Consider the following 22320-nt stretch of genomic DNA (forward strand, 5'->3'; position numbering starts at 1 on the left):
TAGCCCTGTCCTCTTTTTCACCGACATGATGCTTGAGTTAGGCCCCAAACAGATATTTCAATCCAAGTCTCTCCAGTCCTAGTCTAATACTCTGTCAATTCCACCACATTGCCTAGCAGGAATAGTTCTGTCACTGATTAGCAGTGATGTTCAAGGCACCTTCCAAATTGCTCTTGGGATCACAATGAGTAGCACAGACTTGAAAAGGAGAACTGCTTATCCTAGAACCTTTACGTAGGACAATTTAAAAGGCAATCCCCACATTGCTTAAACTTATCAATAAATAATTCAGTAAGCCAGGAAACCTCAATATTTGCCTTAGAATAAACCCCTAAACATTGACACCTTAATGTTGAATTCATGCCAAATTCTGCACTTGTGTCAATGTGCCATGCAGCCTTTCTAAACAAACACCTGAAAACCCCTATCTCTTCCTAAAAGCAACAACTTGCAGGGGTGAAAACTGTTTTGAGACTGGGCCACTTTGGAGGATGGTGGGGGGTAATGCTTGCTTTCCTCTCTTTGTGAACAGTTGTTGTGGATCATGAGCTTCATGTGAAGAAAGGGTAAAACCTCCCTCGTCTATGACGACATTCTGATCTGTCTTCTCCCCCCTGGCCTTCCACCAACTATTCATTTAAAAAAAACCATTACAGAAATTTGAATGTCTAGTTTGGCCTTGAGATGTTACAGACCAAAGGTGGGGGTAGACATACAGGTTGCATCTTGCAAAGTCATCTTGTTAACACAAGAACTTCTGCCTGTACAACAGGAGCTCCTCTACCTTTCCTCTCTCCATGTGTCCCTACCCTACCCCAATTTTTTTCCCAGAAGGTTGGTGGGAAACAGAGAACAGATTTTTGCGGGGGGGGGGCATGGGGAGAGGAGAAGGAAAGGAATTCTCATTGTGCATGCAGAAGTCCTGGAATATCAACAAAATTCAACAGCAGAAGAACAGATACTAAAAAAAAAACTCGTGATTTTATGCCACAGGTCTCCAGGGCTCTTATGTAAACCCTTGAATTCTTAACTGATCCATTGCTCCTTTGTAGTCTGAAGCATAAGAGCTGCTGGTCAGTGCGGTCAGCTGTACATCAACTATTGTAAGGGATGTTCTTTGAAGAAGCCGAATAAACAAATTAAAATTAAGCTAGTAGCTAAACCAACAGTTCTATTCTTAATTCAAACCACTATGCCTTATAGGATGTAAGAAGTTCTGTTTGTTCATTTCTCTCTCTCTCTCTCTCTTTTTTAAAAAAATGCAGGTTGCATATATATATATGCCTGCTGGATGAGACCAATGGCTCATCTAGCCCTGCATACTGTTCTTACAGTGGCCGATCAGATGCCTGTGGGAAACCAGCAAGCAGGATTTGAGCACAAAAGAACTCTGCTATCCTTTGGTTACCAGCAACTGGTAAAATAATGATGATGGTGATGTTCAGGGAGCTAAACAAATCCCAAAAGGGGAGAGGAGGGAAGAGCCATTACGATTGTGACTATAATTTACATTTTCCAGTCAATTTATAATAAATAAAAAAAGGTTTCAAAGTGACTTAACAAGATACGAGCAATGTAATTCACTAGCTACATATTGAATATAGATCAAAGACTATACAAGTTTTCCAATGAAACACGGAGAGTAGAACACAGCTTGGAGCATAGCTAAACCAATAGCCAAAAACCACAGATTGGTTTTAAGCTGTTGTTAGCAATTTCTTCTAACCTTAAGGTTCTTGTTTTGCGTCTTCATAACACTTCACGGCAGTCATTTATTCTTAGGGCTGGATGAACTGGGTCCAATTAAAGTCAGGAAGTGGAAGGCATAAATATTTGACCCACTGGGCACAATTTGCTGCGGGTGCTCCATTAAAATAATTTCCGGGTGGGTATGTTGCAGCAGAAACAACAAAGAACCCTGTGGCATCTGATGAAGTAGGTTCTGGTCCACAGAAACCAGCACAGTACAATAGATGTAAAATCTAGCTACTTCCATGATCTGCACCATTTGATGACCCTCCCCCTCTCAAGGTCTTACTCTTCATTTTTTTTAAACTACAGCAAATTGCATCTAATTTATTTGAAGGGGTTTCAAGGAAGGGGACATGTGGGTGCAATATTGCAACTTCAGCATTTAAAGGGGAGGGGGAACCTGAAGCCTGCAATTGTTGAAGAAGGAAGCATGGATTTGCAGGAAATAGTCTGAATGGACCCCGTAAGACTCATCCATATGCCACAATCAGTCTCTGGGGCATATCTTCACATAAATGTACGGTCATTCTATAGCACTTTAGCTGCCTTGGCTTCCTATAAAGAATCCTGGTGTGTGTGTTTTTTTAGTTTGCTGAGAAAGCTGAGAATTCTCTTTGCCATCTTCACATAACTGCACTTTCCTGGGCTGTTTATTAAATCAGTTTGTGATTCAGGTATTCCCTTTGTGCACATTTCCTAACCCAAAATACTAAGACCACTTGCAATGGCAACAAATATAAGCTATCGTTTCTGGAAATATAAAGCTGATTAAGGAGACCAAATATTCACTCACTGAGATCATATATTGGAGACTACTTTTATTGCAGCCAAACAATTCCAAACATATGTACAAGATTCACTTGTATACAGGTGAAAAGTTTGCCTTGCATACTATCCTTGGCCCCTGGGTGAGCGTACGCTAATGAACACCGCTTGCTGGAGCCCCCAAATGGTAGGCAACTCAAGTAGGCAACTTGAATATACCTATTCTCCTTTTTGCTGGGCCAACCAGTAAGACAAAGCAGAGTAGGAGAATGGGGAAACGACGTAACTGGTGATCAAAGGAAAAAGAGAAGAGCTGGGTCTCAGTGGCAGAGCACATGCTTTTGATGCAGAAGGACCCTTGCTTAATACCCAGCATCTCCAGGTCGGGCTGGTAAAGACCCTTGCCGGAAACCCTGGCCTCAGCCACTGCTAGTCAGTGTAGACAATACTGAGCTAGATGGACCAATGGTCTGGTCCAGCTTTTCATGTTCTTAGATCTGGAAGTGAGAGGAACTGGCTGGCTGGAGGGTGGTGGTGATAGTTTGGAAGCTGAATGCCATGGCTGGTTCCATGTGGCAAAGCGATCTTGCTCACCCATTCATTCTGTAATACAATTGAGATTTACCTGGTGGTGAAAACGGAGACAGGTTGATATGTTCATGCACCTCTTCTTGGTTATCAACATGGATGGCCCCGTTTTCGATATTCTCATGCTTCCCATTCTGGATCAGCTTGCCATTGGCAGCATGAATTAGTCGCTGGCGCTAGAAGACATGTGAACCAAATCCAGTGAATACACCATTTCTGGAGTGTTTCCTAATCTTACTTGTTTTTGTTTGTTTATATAATTTTACCATAAGTACTCCCTCCCTCCATGTCATCTTTGAGTAATTCTGGCTTTAGAATTCACCAGTTAGCCATTTCTGGTCCTCTATGGTCAGATCCAAAGATTTACTCTGGCATATTTTCAGCACATGTGTGGCCTTCTTTCTTTCTTTCAGACTGAAAATCCTGTTGTTATATATGAAATGCTGCTGCCAAAGTTATTGCTATATAATTTTAAGGTTTCCTCTTGCATCAACATAAATAGTATCAAGAACTATAGAGATTTATTCCTTCCCTTGAGCTCTGATAGAACATTGGAAATGCAGAAAAGAAAGGTATCTCAAAAACTGGAGAGGTAGCACATTGATAAAATATAGAGAGAAGAATATTTAATACGCCTACAGTAAAGGTGTAAATCTCAGGCAAGAACTGGGGAGAATCAGGTTCAAAACTCCCTTGCAATCATGAAGGTCACTATCTCAGCCTAACTTACCCTCCCAGGGTTGTTGTGAGGATAAAATTTGAGTGAGAGGGGGAGAGAATCATGTGCAGTGGTCCCTTGACTTACAAATTCAATCCATTCCAAATGCACATTCGTAGGTAGAAAAGTTTGTAAGCCGAAAAAGCGGTTTCCCATAGGAACGCATTGGAAACGAAAAAATTCGTAAATCGAGTAAACCGCATCTAAAATTCGTAAGTCGAGAAAACCCCATCTAAACCGCAATGGTTTTCCTTTCGGATGTCAAAAAAGCCGTAAGCGTGCGACCAGGTTTTTTTTTCATTCGTAACTTGGAATTTTGTAAGTCGAGTACTTCGTAAGTCGAGGGACCACTGTATGCTGCCTTTGGAGGAAAGGTGAACTACTATTTTTTAAATAAGTATAGTGAGATAGGATCTTCTGTATGCTACAAAAAGGGCATCTAGGTTAACAAGAAATCAGATTACAGGTAGGTAGCCGTGTTGGTCTGAGTCGAAGCAAAATAAGAAGTGTGCATGCACACGAAAGCTCATACCAAAATATAAACTTAGTTGGTCTTTAAGGTGCTACTGAAGAAATCAGATGAAATCAGACAAGAAATCTTCATCTGGTCCATATTTTTGCATCACTAGAAGTGCACTTTAAAATGCCCTCCTGTTTATCTTGCTTAGACCAGGGGTAGGGAGCCAGTGGCTCACCAGATGTTGTTGGCAAGTGGCCAATGGTCAGAAACAATGAGCCTAGACATTATCACTGGAAACAAGAGTCCAAATCCAGTTAAGTGGTACTTAAGCTGTCACACATCTTCATTCTTAACCCACAAAAATACAAATAGGCCTGCTGGATATGACAAAGGGTTAATCTAGTCCAGGGTTTCCCAAACTCGAGTCTCCAGCTGCTTTTTGGGACTACAACTCCCACTATCCCTTTCTAGCAGGACCAGTGATCAGGTATGATGGGGACTGTAGTTCAAAAACAGCTGGAGATCCAAGTTTGGGAAACCCTGATCTAGTCCAATATCCTGTTTCCACCCTGTGGTCAGCTGAATGCTTCTGTCAAGGCAAGAGCAGTCTCCCATTGCTTCTCCCCAGCATACTGCCTCTGGACAGAAAGGTTCTGTACACTTTTGCAGCTAATATTCACTGGTAGATCTTTCCCTTACAGATTTATCTAATGCCTTTTAAAAAGCTACCGAAGGTGTTGTCTGCCACCACATCCATGTGTGAATAAGTATTTCAGGATTGCAGCTTGTGTGAAGGAGTATTTCAGACAATGAAATATGGAACCTCAACAAATTACATGTATTTGTTCCCTTGTTTACCTTTTTCACCCCTATCCCTCCTCTTTCCAATTCTCTCCTCGCTGTAAAACTTTAGTAGGCTGTGAATGCCTTTGGGCAAAGTACTTTCCAAATAAATTATTCCATAAACCATCATATACATTGACCGCTGCATAAACAATACATAACAGTGATGAAATTAATTGCGGAAAATAAAAAAATGATTGAGTAAGCGCTTTAATTATTCCCACCCTTGCAGACTCACCTCATTAATAATAATCCTGCTTGCCATCCGTAGCCTGGTTCTCGGCCCAAATTTGTTTGTAATCATTATTCGCAAGCCAGCTTCAGGGAAACGATATTTTGGAGGACTGGAACAAATGATCTCATCGACCATCACAACGGAGTTTCGGCCATACTGTTGCGTTCCCTTCACTATTGACCACAATGCCAATGGTTAGCTATACAATTTGCTTGCTTTTCTGTGCCTGCCTCTCCCCTTACTTGCCCCTTAATGGCTCTTATAGGTTGCTGAAGTATAATGTCACCTGGAGCCTTAAAAATCGTGAATCAGCAAAATAAGGTAGTACGTCAACAATGCCATTTTATGCTGCAGTTGTGTGGAAAGAGATTGGGTATGTGTGGAAACAGACAGGTTTCCCCTTTGCACTTCACCTTGAGCCACTAATCTCCTTGATTAATTTAATCAACTGCTTAATACCGGTAATTTGCCGGTTATAACGTAAGCTTATTGTATAGCACCTACTGATTTCACGTGGTAAATTTATAATCACGGCTGCAATCTATCCCGAGTTCCATCTCATTGATCTTAACAGAAACAGTTAGCATGTGCTTACCTCTCTGTCATCAGAATTAATAGGTCTTAAAAGTGCATAACTTGTATGCATCATCATAATAAATAACTCATTATAACAGGTTGTATTCAGACTTGCCCTTTCATAGGAGGCAATATTCACCAATTACCCCTTTCGCTCATTGCTCTCCCATGCTGTTTCTAGATTGTCCCCTGACACTCGAGCAGAGATTTTTAGGGGACACAGGGGGCTGCAAGGGGAAAGGAGGGGAATATCTGAAAATCCCCTCTCCCATTTCTGTCAGCAGGACAACATGGAGAATAGTATGGGAGTAGTTCTGCACACACATAGTGGGTCCAACCCAATAATAACACTAAAATGTCAATCACTGCTGAGACAGAGAAGACAGCTCCTCAAAAATGAGTATTACTATTCAACAAAACAATGATCAAGTTTGTAGCCTGTTCATTGCCCTAGCAACCAAATGATTTAATCCTTTCAGCCTCAACTATGATTTTAGAAGGTGCTTTTGTCTTCACTGTAACTTTTCAGGTTACTGTGCTGCTTAGCAAAGACTTGTTTTGATGGATTTGCGACAATTTATATATAAATGGGAGCTTAAAGCTATCCTTAACTTTGTTACTAAACCAGAGGGGTCAGGGGGACATGCAGCCCTGAGAATTAATAAAAGGAACACATAATAAATGCATGCAAGTATTAACAACAAATGCAACCAGCTGGACATAGCAAGTGTAGCAAGGCTTAGCAGACAGGAGACATGTGGTGTTAGAAAACACATTGCAATGAAGTAAAATATTAACCCCAGAGAAAAAGGGGATGTGGACAATGGGGAAGGAAAAGAACGGAGGGGCAATACCATTCTTTATTGCCTCACTTATCAAGTTGGATAAATATATACATAAACGTTTACAGCAGGTTACTTACATTAGCAGGAACAGGAAAATTTAGTCAACAGGAAAATGAAATAAACAAATGAGTCATTAGTGTAGAATTTCAGTTCAAAATCACTGGAGATCAGGGAAAACATTCAACTCAAATAAAAGAATAACAGAAGAACCCTCAGAAAAATCGCACACCTGGTGATCACATGCCAGTTATCTAAAACAGATGAAGACCGGTGAGAGAGGTGGGGAAGGGGTCAAAACTAACATTTAGTTTCAGACTGTATCAGGCCATCACCTGAAGCATCTCCCAAGGCTAAGCTCAGATGACGGGTCCCTGCCCCCTGCTTACACAATTCTGTACTGAACTGGGGGCCCCAGTGTAGTCATTTGAAAACAGATGTAGGTTGTCCCAGCGATATGTGTGTGTGTGTGTATCTACACCTGCCCAATGACATGGCAAGATCACCACCTCCTTCAGCAACCTGAGGCATGTGTAGGAAGTAAAAGGTGTGGGTGACCTAATCATAGCTGCCAAGTTTTCCCTTTTTTAAAGGGATTTTCCCTTATGCTGAATAGGCTTCCTCGTGAGAAAAGGGAAAACTTGGCAGCTATGGACCTAATCATAGCTGCCAAGTCCTGGTTAGAAAAATATGGGATCAGCAGCGCTGGCACTGGACGTCGCTTCTACGCATGTCCAGACATGCGTAGAAGCAACTTCCGGTGCCCAGACATGGGCTGAGCGGCACCAGAAGAAATCCGGGGGAATTACGGGATATTTCGGAATTCGGGATGATAGTGGGAAATGGCTTTAAAAACGGGGGTTTCCCGGGGAAAACAGGAGACTTGGCAGCTATGGACCTAATCAAGGGATGGGTTTTCAAATGTGTATTAAGTAACTTTGTGGAAGGTAAGATGTAGAATTAATCAAGACTGAAAGCAGCATGTTGAGGATTAGCACGAACGACTCCGGACTGAGAAAAACGACACCTTTGTGCTCCTCATAGGTTGGTGGGTATGAAGTCTAAGTTAACTGAACCTGGGCTGCATTGAAAAGTTAGTCATGCCCATCAAGGGTCAGCATAGCTAGGCATCCCAAGGGTCACCCTGAATCTGCTGCAGTGAAGAGCTACATTCACTAATAGAGGAGTGCCCCTGGAGGGTGTCTTGCCCAAGGGCCTCCAAAACCTGGAGGCAACACTAGTCATGCCTTCATGAAGCCCCATTAATTTCAGTGGGGAATTAAGTACAACTCACTCTTTCTGGATCAAGGGCAATGGCTGCCATAGGTGCTGGAAGGTACTCTTAATCTTCAGGAATCTGGTTAAAGCATAGCTGCCAAGTTCTCCCTTTTTTAAAGGGAAATTCCATTATGCTTAATAGGCTTCCTCGCGAGAAAAGGGAAAACTTGGCAGCTATGGGTTAAAGACAGTGTGGGGAACCTTGGGTCCTCCACCTATAAGTCTGAACTAGACCTCCCATCATCCCTCACCATTGCCCATGCTCATGGGAGTTGCAGTTCAGCAGTTCAACATCCAGAGGTCCAAAGGTTCACCTCCAGTGTTAAAGTCTCCCCTCTGGTGGTTAAACCAGAATATATGAGCTGGAAGTGCCTGGTTCAAATGCCAGCTGAGCCGTGAACTTAACATAGATGGCCTTAGGCATGCCACTATCTTAGCTTTAGCCACAATACCTTTAATAAGGATGGAAATATTGTTCTATCTATCTAATGGAATTGTTGCAGGCATTACTGAGAATAATCTATGAGAAGCACTTGAGCACTTAGGCAAAAGTGCTCGACAAGTACTAAGTGCCTAAGTGCCATTAAGTATGATTATTATCAAGAGCAAGAGACAGCCACAGATGCTTATCACTGGATTTTAGTGGAAAAAGAAGTCATGGCATTTTTAAAGAGCTAATCTTACTAAGGAAGCTTCTCTCGGGTGAAGCACATTATTAAAAGCAACACAGAAGCATCAATGCAGTTGCTATGGAACTTTCTTGAGGAGCCCCAACGCGACTGAGGAATGAGCATTGAAGAGGGAAGAGGGAGGATATAGAAGGATGGAGGCTGTACTATACGTATAGAGGCATCAAGGTCCTGGGTTCTGGACCCAGGAAGACTTGGCTGTGGCTGGATGAATCTGTCAATTTTAGCTTCTCTCAGTTTCAGTTTCTCATTTTTCCAATCTTAAGTTCCTTGCATATCAATTTGCAATTTTCTTAAAAGTCCTCATGAAAACTCACCAGCATTGTATTGAAAATTTCTCCTAACACACACATTTAAAAAATGTTTTCCCTAATATGCACATTTTTACCAAGCAGTTTTCACTAGCATAATGCATTTTTGAATGTTATTTTGACTGATATATGTATTTTTATGTACACTGTATCCTAGTAAATGCATTTTGTACCCATTACTTGGCTGGAGAAGTGCCCTGCAAATTTCAGACATATATGAAATTCAAAGGATGGCTGTGTTTCAGTCCTTGTACTCTTTTGGAAAGTGCAAATTAAGTAAGTTTTCATTTAAATGCAAGCTGAATCATATTCCTTCCCCATCACCAACTGCAGCTTAACTGCAAATACAGCACATTACTCTTCTGCTTGTAGCAAGTCCTCTGGCTTTGTTGCTTCAAACTGATTCTCTTTGCCCCTTGAGATTATACATCAGTACCAAGCCATGGGTACCAAGGAAACCAGGGTGCTGCTGGCACAAATCTCAGCAGGATGAAATGGAACTTCTCAGGTGGAGAAGATGGGAAAGCCTGGAAGGGAGAGCTGAAGGACAAGCAGGCACAGAGACTGGTGAACAGGCAAAGAAGATGGGATGTGCTGAGGCTTGGAATGAATTTGAAGAGCTTTGCAGATGGGAATGGAGGAAAGAATTTGTTTGTTGCTTAAAGGAAAGACTCAGGCATGACCCATAAGCATTTCTAGCCAAGCCAGGCTGGGGGAAGAAATGTGCTGCCTCTGTGGGTGGAGTTGGGACCTGGGAGAACAATGCCGTTGTTTCCACCAACTTGCTGTAGTCTCAAGTGGATTTGCCCCACGGTGCATTGCAACACAGGTTTCAAGGTCTAGGAGAGTGTTGAGCACATATTGCATTTTACCCCTTGGCTGTTCCACTAAGATGTAAGCTGCAGTATACCCTGAAGTAGTCCTTTCTAGGAGGTCATTCCCCAGGAGGAAGCAAGCATCTGCCATGGGTAGCTACAACCTTCTAGAGTAAAGTGGGGCAGGGAAAATGAGAATTACTTCTCATAAAAGTGCTACAAAAATATATAATGTCCTCTTCTGCATAATTATCAAATAGGTAGAAATCCTGTCCTTTTTCCTTCTGAGCACCCTGGTCCAGGGATTTCTAAACTGTGGTCTGTGGACCATCAGTGGTCCACCAGCTTCATCCAGGTGGTCTGCAGATTTGTGGTTGAAGGTGGGAGATTGCACATCTATAGCACTGAATATTCAAATTGATTTTTTATTGTACTTTCAATAGCTTATTTCATTTCTTAGAATTCAGATTGTAATACAATATAAGAAATTACAATTGGTACAATGGGCAGAAATGTCATTAAGTGGTCTGCCAAGACCCTCAGCAATTTTCAAGTGGCCCATGGGTGGTGCTGGAGTTTGGGAACCACTGCCCCAATTGATTTGGGCAAGTTGTATCAGACAAAGTGGGCTCTAGCCCAGGGAAATCGATGGTACAACAAGTCTGTTAATCTTTCAGAGTGCCACACGTCTCTGTGTCGTTTTTGCCGAAAAAGATAAATGCCACCCTCTGGAAGGTGAATAAGTTGTTGAAGCAGCTGACCTCTATTCCACACAATTCCACGGCCTAATGTATTTAATCACTATGGGGTTTCTAATGACTAGCTAGAAATCAAAGCCAAGCTATGGACCATCACAATAAAAAGCAGGGGGGTCCAGCCACCATGTTATTACTGTCAAAACATGGACATTAACAGCAAAGGTACAAATCTTCGCTTCTTGTGTAGAAGGCTTGTCTCTGAAATTGGATTTTCCTCTGGGTGAAAAGCTCTCTATATATGAGAATCCAGTAATAGAAGCTTTTATGTTTTTCCAGTCGAAGCTCTAGGAAGCAATAAAAGTTACAAGCTTCAAAGGCCGCTCAGCAGTCTGTGAACCTCCCTTTTATCTGCACCCTCAAGTAATAGAATTCCCACCATCAGGATGTAGAATGCATTGGGTAGAGAGCAGGTGTTCTTTGTTAGAAAATAATCAGACCTTGCACTCATACACAGGAGAAGATTAAGGTGAGATCTGAGCCCCACTGACCCAAGAGAGGTGTTAACCAAGGACCTGGGCAACTTTGCTGGAGGCTGTGCTCAAAGCTACAAGTAGGGCATATTTCAGCTAGCAGCAAAAAGGCTGCCTGGAGGCAGTTAGTTGTGCAGAGGGGAGGTCAAATGAAGGCAAGCTATTGTGCAGCTTTAACATGGCAAATAGCTTCATTCTGGCTCAGTTTGCACAGTGCTCTTACAACGGACAATGCTAGATGGATTATCACGCTGTATTAACAATCCCCCTTGAGTGAAAACATTACAGAAAAACCGAAGCAAGGAAGACAGACCTCTTGGTATTCTCACTGCCTGAACCCTTACTGAAAAAGCTAGCGATAACTGTTGTGTGAAAGCGTTTCTTTTCCGTAAAGAGGAGGATATAGATAGACAGATGATAGATGATAGATGATAGATAGATAGATAGATGATAGATTAGATAGATGATAGATATAGATAGATAGATAGATAGATAGATAGATAGATAGATAGATAGATAGATAGATAGATATGGAAATCTTTCAGGATCAAAGAAACAGGGTCGGAAATATAGTCTTCCATGCAGCATTAAGTTTAAACGAAAAAAGGAAGGGGGTGGGGGAGAAAGACAGAAAAAGATGCAGTTCCTTTTAGTTTTAAAAAGTCTACTTTTCATCATACAAGCGTTGAGACTGTCTGTATATGGTGAGAGCCACCTCTCAATATCCGCTTCAAAAATCCAAACACTTCGTAGTACCACCTAATGTACCAGTCTCTTGGCTGTTACTTTCCCACTCAGGAATTGCTAGTAACTTCACAGACAAGCCTGTGAAAGGCAGCATATCTTGCACAGCTGGGAGCCAGTAATTGCTTCTCAGGACACAACATGACACCAAAGTGCCAGAACACTTGCTCCACACTGGAATTCAGCACTCTTATGGATGCTTCAGTTTTCCTGCTGTTCCTCACTCAGCGGTCACACATTAATGCTGAAACAAATGTTCTTCTGTTTGGTGCCTTATTAAAATAGTTTCCAGGCTTTCCATCATTCATATGGACTTGTCAAGGGATTCCTGCACACCTGCACCAGAACCCCAGCATGTTGCAAAAGAGTCTTTTGCATGTTCTTAGGTGCAAGAGAGCCGTTGCCAGGCATGTTGGGCCTTTTTGAGGCTCTGTGCAAATTGAGGGCATGGCCTCCTGGAATACATAAAATGCTCTGCTGTAGCTGTACATTGCTAAGCTGTCTTTTTAGAGATGACTGTCTCCTATTACTGATGTTCTCCAGGGTCCTCCAGAATGCGGCATGAAAAACAATGCTATCCTAAGTCCCAAGGCGGTGCTATATATAATACATCTGGGAGCATGTATCTGCATGAATGATCTATGTGGCCACAAGGGCATGTCAGTCAGTGAAGAAACAGTGTGCCTGCAAGCCAACTTCCATTCAAGAAATAAGCCTGAGATTCCAAGAGAAGCCAATAGCACCTGTGGGAATCTTGAGGTGCATCACTACAAGTGTAGCCGTACCTGAGAGCAAGAATGCCAACAAGACGGGTGATATAGGGCATTTGCCAGGTGCCAAGAGAGAACTGCCTGGCGCAAAATCTCTCTTTTCTGCAGCAGTTTGAGCAGCTTGCATCACTTGTTTTAATCTAGTTTTTTGTTTCCGTCACTGCTTGGTCCATGCTGGTTATATGGTACCTTCCATTGACTTGATTGTTGATTTAGATTGGTGCAAACCATTCCGAGATGTGAACCACTCGAAGAGTGGCCTATTAATCATCTAAAATAAATAAATAAATCACAGCAAAGCTACAGGCACAGACATTATGAGCCGTGTTAGCATCATGTGAACACTTGTGCTAGCAAAGGTGGATAAAACCTCCCCCCCCCCACCCGGCCTTTGGGGCTCCATGTGGCCGTCCCAGCATCTCTGAACTCTCCTTAGGCTGCATTCCCTTTCCTAGCACATGCCCCTGTGTCCTAAATTAATCATGCCCTTTGATTTCAGTGGGTCTCCTTTGAGTAGGGCTAACATTAGCTACAATTCTCAGAGAGTAGTGAAGAAGAAAAAGAAAGAACTGGAAAATATTATATAATTCTGCTTAAGACTGTGGGAGTTGGCTAACTTACCCTCTATTTCTGATGTTCAGGCATGAGTAGCATTGTTCCGGGAGCCAAAACTGCATCTCTCTCTCACACACACACCCACACACATCAAAAACAGCCCAGTTGAAAACTGAACATACTCAGTTGCCACAGAACGGTGATTGGCTCTTGGGCAAAGAACCAAGACATAAAAATGGAACAGAATGCCCGGTCATGAAGGAGAGTATGGCTGGATGACTTGGGGCAGAAAAGAGGAGTGTTCCCCATCACAACATTTACAGTAGTTGCAGGTGCCACTTGTCAATGTATGAAGAAACACTATCAGAGAACAATATTTCTCGTCACGCTTTTGTCCAGCTCCTGTCTGCTTAGCCTTACCTTTCCACAGCAATGGCAATGAAGGGTCATCACAGCTAATGTCAAAAGATTCATTACCATCTTCCAGTTCGCTGTTGACAGTGTTGCCATTGCCAACATTCATGCTTTTGATAGTAAAGAACTTCTGCATCCTCACATTGTACCTAGATGAATAGAGGGAGAAAAATGTAACCTTCTAATGGTAGATAGTTAACTTCCAGCATTTGTCCACAGACAGCTTTCCGGGTCATGTGGCGACAGGACTAAACCGCTTCTGGCGCAACGGGACACCGTGATGAGTGCCAGGGCGCACGGAAACGCCATTTAGCTTCCCGCCACAGCAGTACCTATTTGTCTACTTGCATTGCCATGCTTTTGAACTCCTAGGTTGGCAGGAACTGGGACAGAGCAATGGGAGCTCAACCTGTCATGTGGATTCGTTTTTTTTTTATAATAATTTTTTATTAGTTTTATACAAACAAGACACACAAAACATATAATATAACACTGTCCCTTCAATTTCCCTCCACCCACCCGTCCACTTCTGCCACCAGTAGGACCTGTGGGCATTGAGAATCAAAGGGGGTCCATTGTAAGCTGGGTTTGACCTCCCCCCTCCCTCCTCCCCCTTGTTGGGATCCACAGAATGCTGTGTGAAATAGTAAGTCTGCAGGCCTGAGTGTACTAGTAAAGTGAAACTGGCTGATGCAATACTTTCTGTAGAAGTGCTGGGTCAGAATGACTCAGCAGTAATGTGCTGTCAGTTGATTGGTTGTCAGTGGTTTAAAAGGGAAACCTATCCAGCAATGGTGTGGTGGTGTTGTAGAAGGGTGTGGTCAGTGAGAGGTTTAGAGAGTGTATGAACTGCTTGTGTATGAACTGCCTGTAGATATTTGTATATAGCTCACAATAAATATACTGCACTAAAGAAACTGGAACTCTTAACATCTCTGCTAAAGCGCCGTGAAGAAATTCGCGACAGGGTTATGGGCCCAGCACGCTTCCGCTGCGCAAGAGTCCAGGTAGCAGTTGTCTAGCCGTGAGGAGCTGGAGGTGAGCTGCAGGTATGGAGCAGTCCAGAGCTGGCGTGTTGCTAGAGAAGCTGACGGCCACAAACTACAGTGTCTGGTCGGTCCGCATGCAACACTTCCTCAAGCGTGAGGGTTTGTGGAAGGTGGTGGAAACTACGCCACAGTCCCCTGAGGAGGATTGGGACGATGATGAGAAGCTGGCACAAGCGGTGGCCGAGCTAGAAAAGGATGAGAGAGCGCTGTCTACTATTGTCCTTGGAGTGGACGATAGCCAACTTGTCTACGTAGCAGATAAGGAGACGGCGAAGGAGGCGTGGGATGCACTCAGGGCTGTCCATGTGCGTGAGACAGCTGGTTCACTGATAACGCTGACCAGGAGAATGTACTGGTGTCGGAAGAAACCGGGCGACTCTCTGGTAAACCACCTAAAGTTCCTAACAGGCTGTTTCCAGGAGCTAGCCTTAAGAGGGAAGCCAGTGGGGGAAGAGGACAAAGTTTTCATAGTCCTGAGTTCCCTTGACGACAGCTATGATATGCTGGTCACTTCTCTCGAGTCGGTGGAGGCTGATAAGCTGACCCTGGAATACATCACCGGGCGGTTGTATGCAGAGGAGGACAGGCGTGCCGAGCGAAAGATGACCTCAGCCCAGCTGTTGGAGCATCCCAGAGGGAACAACAGCCGGGAGGAGCAGAGGTGCCAGCAGCCAGAGAATGAGCCAGGAGGAGCTGCTGCAGCCCAGCCGGTAGTCAACAAAGTAAAAAGGTGTTTTTGCTGCAAGTCCAGTGGACATCTGCTTCGGGACTGCCCGAAAAAACACCAAAAACAGCAGAAGCACAGGAGGCAGCAGAGAGAGTCTACCGCCTGGGTGTCTGCAGATGGTCAAGAAAATGAAGAGCTGTGGGTTCTGGACAGTGGAGCTTCTCAAACTTTTTGTAAAAGAAAAGCATTGCTGACTGATGCTAGGGCTTCAAACAAAAAACATGTAAGTCTTGCTACAGGCCAGAAAGCTAATGTGGTTTGTGAGGGGGAGGTTGTGTTCCCACAACTGGGACACACATTCAGGAATGTGTTGTGTGTGCCTAGTTTGCAAAACAATCTCCTAAGCATTCCTGACTTGGCAAAAGCAGGCTTTGAAGTAAACTTTGTGGGAGACCAGTGCCAGATAAAGCAAAATGGGGCAGTGTTGGCAAATGCTGACCTTAGAACTAATATGTATGTATTACGGAGTGAGTCTAAGGTTGCAAATGTGCAAAATGTCCCAACCCACAATATGTGTATTCATCTCCTGCATAGACGCATGGCTCATGCTAGCTTTAAGGTGCTGAACAAAACGTTGGAGTTGTGTGGGGGGATGAAAAACATTAAGAGTTGTAGTAAGTACTTGGACTGCAATATTTGCAAGGAGGTCAAGAGTAGGGCTTGCCCAGTAGCAAGAGCAAGCCAGAGAGAAACCAAAAGACCACTGGAGTTGATTCATGCCGATGTAACAGGTCCTTTTCCACCAAGTGTCTCCCGTAATAAGTATTGTTTAATTCTGGTGGATGACTACTCTAGGTTTGGCTGGGTCTACCCATTAAAGCAAAAGTCTGAAGTGCCCCAAACTTTGAAGTTCTGGGTAAGAAGGGTAGAAAGGCAATTTGGCCAAAAGGTGTTTTCTATTCAGACAGACAGGGGAGGTGAATTTATGGCAAACTCTCTAAGAGACTGGTTGCGAACCCAAGGGATTAAACATAGGCTTGCCAATGTGGCAACTCCTCAAGAGAATGGTGTAGCAGAGCGTAGGGGAGGAGTTTTGCAGACACAAATGAAAGCATTGTTAGCAGATGCAGATCTTCCAATTAAATATTGGGCTGAGAGTATTAAAACAGCTAATTATATTGGGAATCGCCTATGGTCAAGTGTATTAGATGATATACCCTACAAGGTTCTCTATAACAAAAGTCCCAGTTTGCAACATTTGAGAATCTTTGGAACAAAGGCATGGGTGGATATACCTGTGAAAAATCGAAGAAAAGGTGGAAAAAGAGCACAGCAGTTGTTATTTCTTGGGTATGAAAGTGGAACAAAAGCTTACCGGTTTGAAAACGATAAAAACCTTTTGAGTTTTAGTCGGTCAGCCAGTTTTAATGAGCAAAGAAATTGGCCCAAGATACATGCAAACCAACTGCCAGAAAGTGTTTTGCTGCCGAGTGTAACTGATAAGGCAGTTGAAACAAAGCTAAGAATTGGCAGCTCTCCCAGTAAAGTTGAAAGGGAGGAGGTAAAGACTGAGCAACTTTCTCCAACTACTCGAGTGGAGCAAGGGGAAAAAGAAAGTGTAACCAGGACAGGAGGAGGTAAATCTCCAGTGTCAATCCACCCCAAAAGCAGTCCTGAAGGTAGCCCAGGGAGTGAGATTAATGAACCTAGGAGGTCTGAGAGAAGTAATAAAGGTCAACCTCCAGCCCGTTATGGGTTCACAGACAGCATAAACCAGGTGTGTGTAATTGAGCCAGAAAGCTTTGAAGAACTGCAAGAGTTACCTACTCTAGAGAAAGAGGCGTGGTTAAAGGCAATGCAGGCTGAGTATGACTCTTTGCTAAACAACAGTGGGTTTGTACCTGCTGAATTGTCTAAAGGTAAAAAGCCCATAAGCTGTAGATGGGTTTTTAAAGTGAAAACGCTGGCTGATGGTAGTTGCCAAAGGAAAGCCAGGCTAGTTGCCAGAGGCTTTACGCAAAAGAAACTGATTCACTATGATGAAGTCTTTGCCCCAACAACAAAATCTGAAACAGTTAAATCAGTTTTAGCAATGGCAAGCCTGAGGGGGTTAAAAGTTAATCATTTTGATGTTGCCTCAGCATATTTAAATGCTCCCATTGATGCAGAGGTGTATTTGCAGCAAATACCAGGTTATGAGCTGGAAAGAGACAGCATAGTCTTAAAGCTGCAGAGAGCACTATATGGTTTACACCAAAGTGCACGTCTATGGCATGAATGCATAGACACAACTTTGAAAAAGATAGGATTCAAACAAAGCCTGGCTGATTCCTGTTTATATTCAGCAACAGTACAAGGAAGCGTTTGTTATTTACTTTTGTATGTTGATGATATTTGTCTAATAACAACTGCACAAAAGCAAGTGTCTTGGTTCATGAACAACCTAGGTAACAAGTACAAACTGAAGCATTTGGGAGAAATCCAAAATTACTTAGGAGTAGAGGTTCAGAGGAATGAAGAGGGTGTCTACTCCCTAAGTCAGAAGGAAAAGATTGAACAATTACTGAAGACATATGGAATGGAAAGGGCAAATGAGGCTGACACTCCCATAACTACACAGTATAAAAATGAACCAGAGGGGCAGAAATGTGAGAATGCAACAGCATTTCATTCTTTGTTGGGTTCTCTGTTATATTTAAGTTGCTGGACGAGACCTGACATAACATTGGCAGTGCACATGTTAAGCCAAAGAAGTGCAGACCCAGCTCAGAGAGATTGGGTAGCACTTAAAAGAATCCTGAGGTATCTGAAAGGCACAAAAGATTACAAACTGGTGCTAGATACAGGGTGTGATCAACAAGTATATGCATATGCTGATGCCAGCTGGGGAGACAGAGAAAATGGAAAATCTACCACTGGCTATGCCATATATATTGGAAATGCCCTGGTTCAATGGAAAAGCCTCAAGCAAACGTTTGTTGCCACAAGTACTTGTGAAGCAGAGTACTCAGCCATAAGCGAATGTGTGTCACAAATAGAGTGGTTTGCTTGCCTAACAAAAGAACTAGGAATACCTTCAGAAATGCCAATCACTGTGCTCAGTGATAACATGGCAGCACAGCAGCTTGCCAACCAACAGAACTTTAAGAGCAAAAGTAAACATATTGCAATAAGATATGGCAATGTTAAAAATGCTTTGGAAAGAAATGTGTTAAAAGTACAACATTGTAACACAAAATGTAATGTGGCAGACTTATATACAAAATGTTTGGATGCTTCTAAATTTCGAGACTTAAGAGAATTGTTAGGTCTCAAGCCTTTGACTTAAGGAGGAGTGTTGGGATCCACAGAATGCTGTGTGAAATAGTAAGTCTGCAGGCCTGAGTGTACTAGTAAAGTGAAACTGGCTGATGCAATACTTTCTGTAGAAGTGCTGGGTCAGAATGACTCAGCAGTAATGTGCTGTCAGTTGATTGGTTGTCAGTGGTTTAAAAGGGAAACCTATCCAGCAATGGTGTGGTGGTGTTGTAGAAGGGTGTGGTCAGTGAGAGGTTTAGAGAGTGTATGAACTGCTTGTGTATGAACTGCCTGTAGATATTTGTATATAGCTCACAATAAATATACTGCACTAAAGAAACTGGAACTCTTAACATCTCTGCTAAAGCGCCGTGAAGAAATTCGCGACACCCCTATCCCCTCCCTGCCACTGAAAGGACAAGGATGGAGGAGCTCTGAGAGTTGGTTTCCCCCCCAGCTTTTTCAAAAAGAAAAACACATTTAAACAAACACACACAACAGTAGGGAAAACATGAATTCCCAAGTTCTTATGGTCTTAACATTGTAATTGTGGCTTCCTCGATACTCTTCCTCCTGGTTTTCCTAACTTCTCAAACTAATTGTGGCGGGTTTTCTATTCCAATTCAAAATCTTTTTCTTATAATATTGACTCAATCCTCCTCCTTTTCCATGCTGCCCTCCCACAGGCCCCCTTCTGCCACAAGAGGGACCTGCAGGGCACAGCACTTCCAAGGTTCCATTTTTTGTGTCCATTTTTTGCCACTTGCCGGGTCAGGACTCGGAGCTTCACTTCTTGGAGGTAAGATGTAGCCCAAAATGGCTCCCGCGGTTCCACCCCGCCGGCTCTCGATCGCTCTACTGAGCTCTCGGGCAGCGGGGGATCCGCAAAACGGAGCAGCCGCTGGGCGCGTGAGTCACCGGGACTCTTTACCCGGTGTTTTTACGGGGAGCCCGCTCGCTCTGCGGACTTCCCCCCCCTCCGCGAAGCCAGGGACTTCGGTACGCGAAGTCCCTGCGTCCTTGTCTCCGCCGCGACGGACCGGAAGCCCCTGTCATGTGGATTCGAACCACCGACCTTCTGATCAGCAAGCCCAAGAGGCTCGGTGGTTTAGACCACAGCGCCACCCACTCCTTCCACTGATGAAAGGTTCTTTGATCTAGAGCAGGGGTTCCCAACAAAATTTTCTCGAGGACCCCTCATCGAGCCGCTATTGTGACAAGGACCCCCATTAATTCCTAATCCTAAAATTAAAAAGAGAGAGCCAAATTAAGAGTCTTTTTATATTTTATATTTATACGTTTTTTACAGTTACAACAGAGTACTCCATCAGTATACAGTTAGTTTTAATTTTCAGTTCTTAATGAGATGAACCACTTTTTAACCAACGGTCCATTTTTAACTACGCGAACTGTAGCTTCCGCGAAAAACAACGCTTTGTTTACAAACACTACTGTTTTGCAAAGAGGCAGTGCGCGCCAGGGAGGAGGGAGGGGAATGGAGAAGACAGGGTACCTGCGCAGTAGCGCACAAATGAAGCCGACGCGCGCAAAGCATCTTGGGGAGGTGAGCGTTAGTAGAATACACGCGCTGCCTCTTTGCAAAACAGTAGTGTTTGTAAAGCGCCACCTAACGGCATACAGCAGAACTACTGCCTCTATCTAATTATAGTTTTGCGCTAGACTCTGCTCATGCAGGAAGCGGCCAAAACAAAAAATCTGTTATCATACGAAATATATTTAATATATTTTTTATTCTAATAGCATCTTGCGGACCCCTCTGGCATAGCTTGCGGACCCCTGGGGGTCCCCGGACCACCTGTTGGGAACCACTGATCTAGAGGATGCCTTTCATCAGTGGAACAGCCCAGGAGGCCATTTTTACCAAATCCCCTTCCCCTTTGCAGTCCGCACACCACACCAAACCACCTCCCATGCTGTCCTAGAGGGTCCCCTAACTTGGAATGGGTGAATCCATCAGTTTTGGTTCCTCTCAGCTTCTCATTTTTCCAATCTTAGGTTCAGTTCCCCACATTTCCGTAGCAGCTTGTTATGCATATTTGTACAGAGTGGATGGCTGGAAAACTGCATTGCATATTTTAGAGAAGTGTAAATGTCAAAGGATGGCTGTTTTTAAGTTTCCATTTGTCTCAGAATTGGATAGGTTTGCTTTTAAATGCAAACTGAATCAAATTTCTTCCCCACCCCTACCAGTAATCATTTGGAGTAGATTTGGAGTGGAGGGTTTGTTTAGCTTAAGGAGACAATGGAAGGCAAGAAACCCACTTTCCACAGAAGTATTTCTTCTTAGCTGCAACTCCCTTCAGTACTACGACAGCCTCCACAGGGCCAAACTACTAACTCTCTTTGCTTTTTAACACACAATATATATCTAGACAAAATTCTATCCAGCCTGGGGAATGTTACAGCAATAAAAGAGAAAGGTGATGTTATCTGAGTAATCATTAGGCATGCATTAAAGCACAATGCACCCCCAGATTAATGATAGCCAAACATAATTAAAGAACAGTGGGAGAAAAGAAAAGTACTTACTTCATGATAAGTATATAGAACGAATACATAATGATGAGCACAAGACTTTCCCACCTCAAATAAATAAAAAGGAGGAAATTAGTAAAGTACCAGGTGCAATTAGCAGTGCTGTCACTAAGCCACAAAGCATACTTTTCATGGGAAAGCACCACTGATACCACTGCGAGCAATTATTTTCTGCCTTTTGTGCATGCAGGGCTCCCATCATTCATGGAAACAGATTCGCCTCTTTGGGGCTTTTTGTTACGGGGAGCAATTCATAAATTTAATAAGCTAACTAAACTATCTATTGTCATGGGCAAAAGCTCTTTGCTCCCCCTTTCCCTTTGCACCTTGTCTCATTATCTGCATTATTTGGAAGTTCGGATCCCAATTTGTTCATAATTACTTTTTTTGGCTTGTTGGGACTCTCATCTGTTTAGCCTCTTCTCATGCCATCCTTTCTGCTTTCAGCTCCATTTTCTCTGTTGCCCAGTGAACTGGCATTCTCTAGGCCTAACAGCCTCTGCTTGCCAAGCTATTTCCCTCTTATGAGACACCTTTCTTCAGCAAAGACTTCCCTGAAACACTGTAGCATCACTTTATTCATTTATCTAATGCTATGTGATCTTCCCCTGCCCCTTCACCCCAGCTAACCATTCGCTTATTTCAGTCATCGGCATTGCAGTGACAGAATGGGCTCAAGCCAGGGGTCTCTCTCTTGTCGTATGGCCCAAAATACTTAAGACAAGGTTACATTCTAATCCTCAATCCATCTGAAAGAAATAAGAACCATATCTTACCATACAATTTTCTCATCATAGATAAACTAAAAGGGAGGAGAAAGGAGAGAGAGAGAAGAAGAAGAATTATATTTCTCTGGCACAATTTAATGAATTTCCAGTACATTACACAGCACATGAAAAGGCTTAACAGAGGCCGATATTAATGTTTGGCATAGAATGGTTTCTGGGCAGAAAAGGACTTTCACTCTCAACCACTATAAATGTTTGATACTGTATAACTGTTGTGGCAGTCAAGGCCAAATTCAACACCATATCTATACTGGGTATTTGTGGCAAAATAAGGTGGCAATTATATTGTACGGATGCAGATCCAGACTCACAGATAGTGCCTTAGGTTTAACAGCACTGAGGTGGTGGTGAGTATATCAAATATTACACACAGGTGTACC

General features: G+C 43.2%; 1 protein-coding gene across 2 annotated transcripts in view; it reads right to left on the reverse strand.

Annotated features, from left to right (window-relative positions):
* The window catches only part of SLC24A4 (solute carrier family 24 member 4), a 110865-nt gene that overhangs the window by 13071 nt on the left and 75474 nt on the right, over positions 1-22320 (reverse strand). Inside the window, exons 8-12 of one of the 2 annotated variants that reach the window (XM_035107222.2) lie at positions 21929-21954; positions 21147-21200; positions 13647-13732; positions 5365-5534; positions 3143-3281 (exon numbers count right to left, since the gene is read on the reverse strand). In XM_035107222.2, coding sequence (XP_034963113.1) covers positions 3143-3281; positions 5365-5534; positions 13647-13732; positions 21147-21200; positions 21929-21954 — 475 coding nt within the window. Of the gene's footprint in view, positions 1-3142; positions 3282-5364; positions 5535-13589; positions 13733-21146; positions 21201-21928; positions 21955-22320 lie in introns of both variants that reach the window. The other variant, XM_035107213.2, reaches the window with a different exon arrangement.

Source organism: Zootoca vivipara, chromosome 1, assembly GCF_963506605.1.
Source record: "Zootoca vivipara chromosome 1, rZooViv1.1, whole genome shotgun sequence".
NCBI lineage: Eukaryota > Metazoa > Chordata > Lepidosauria > Squamata > Lacertidae > Zootoca > Zootoca vivipara.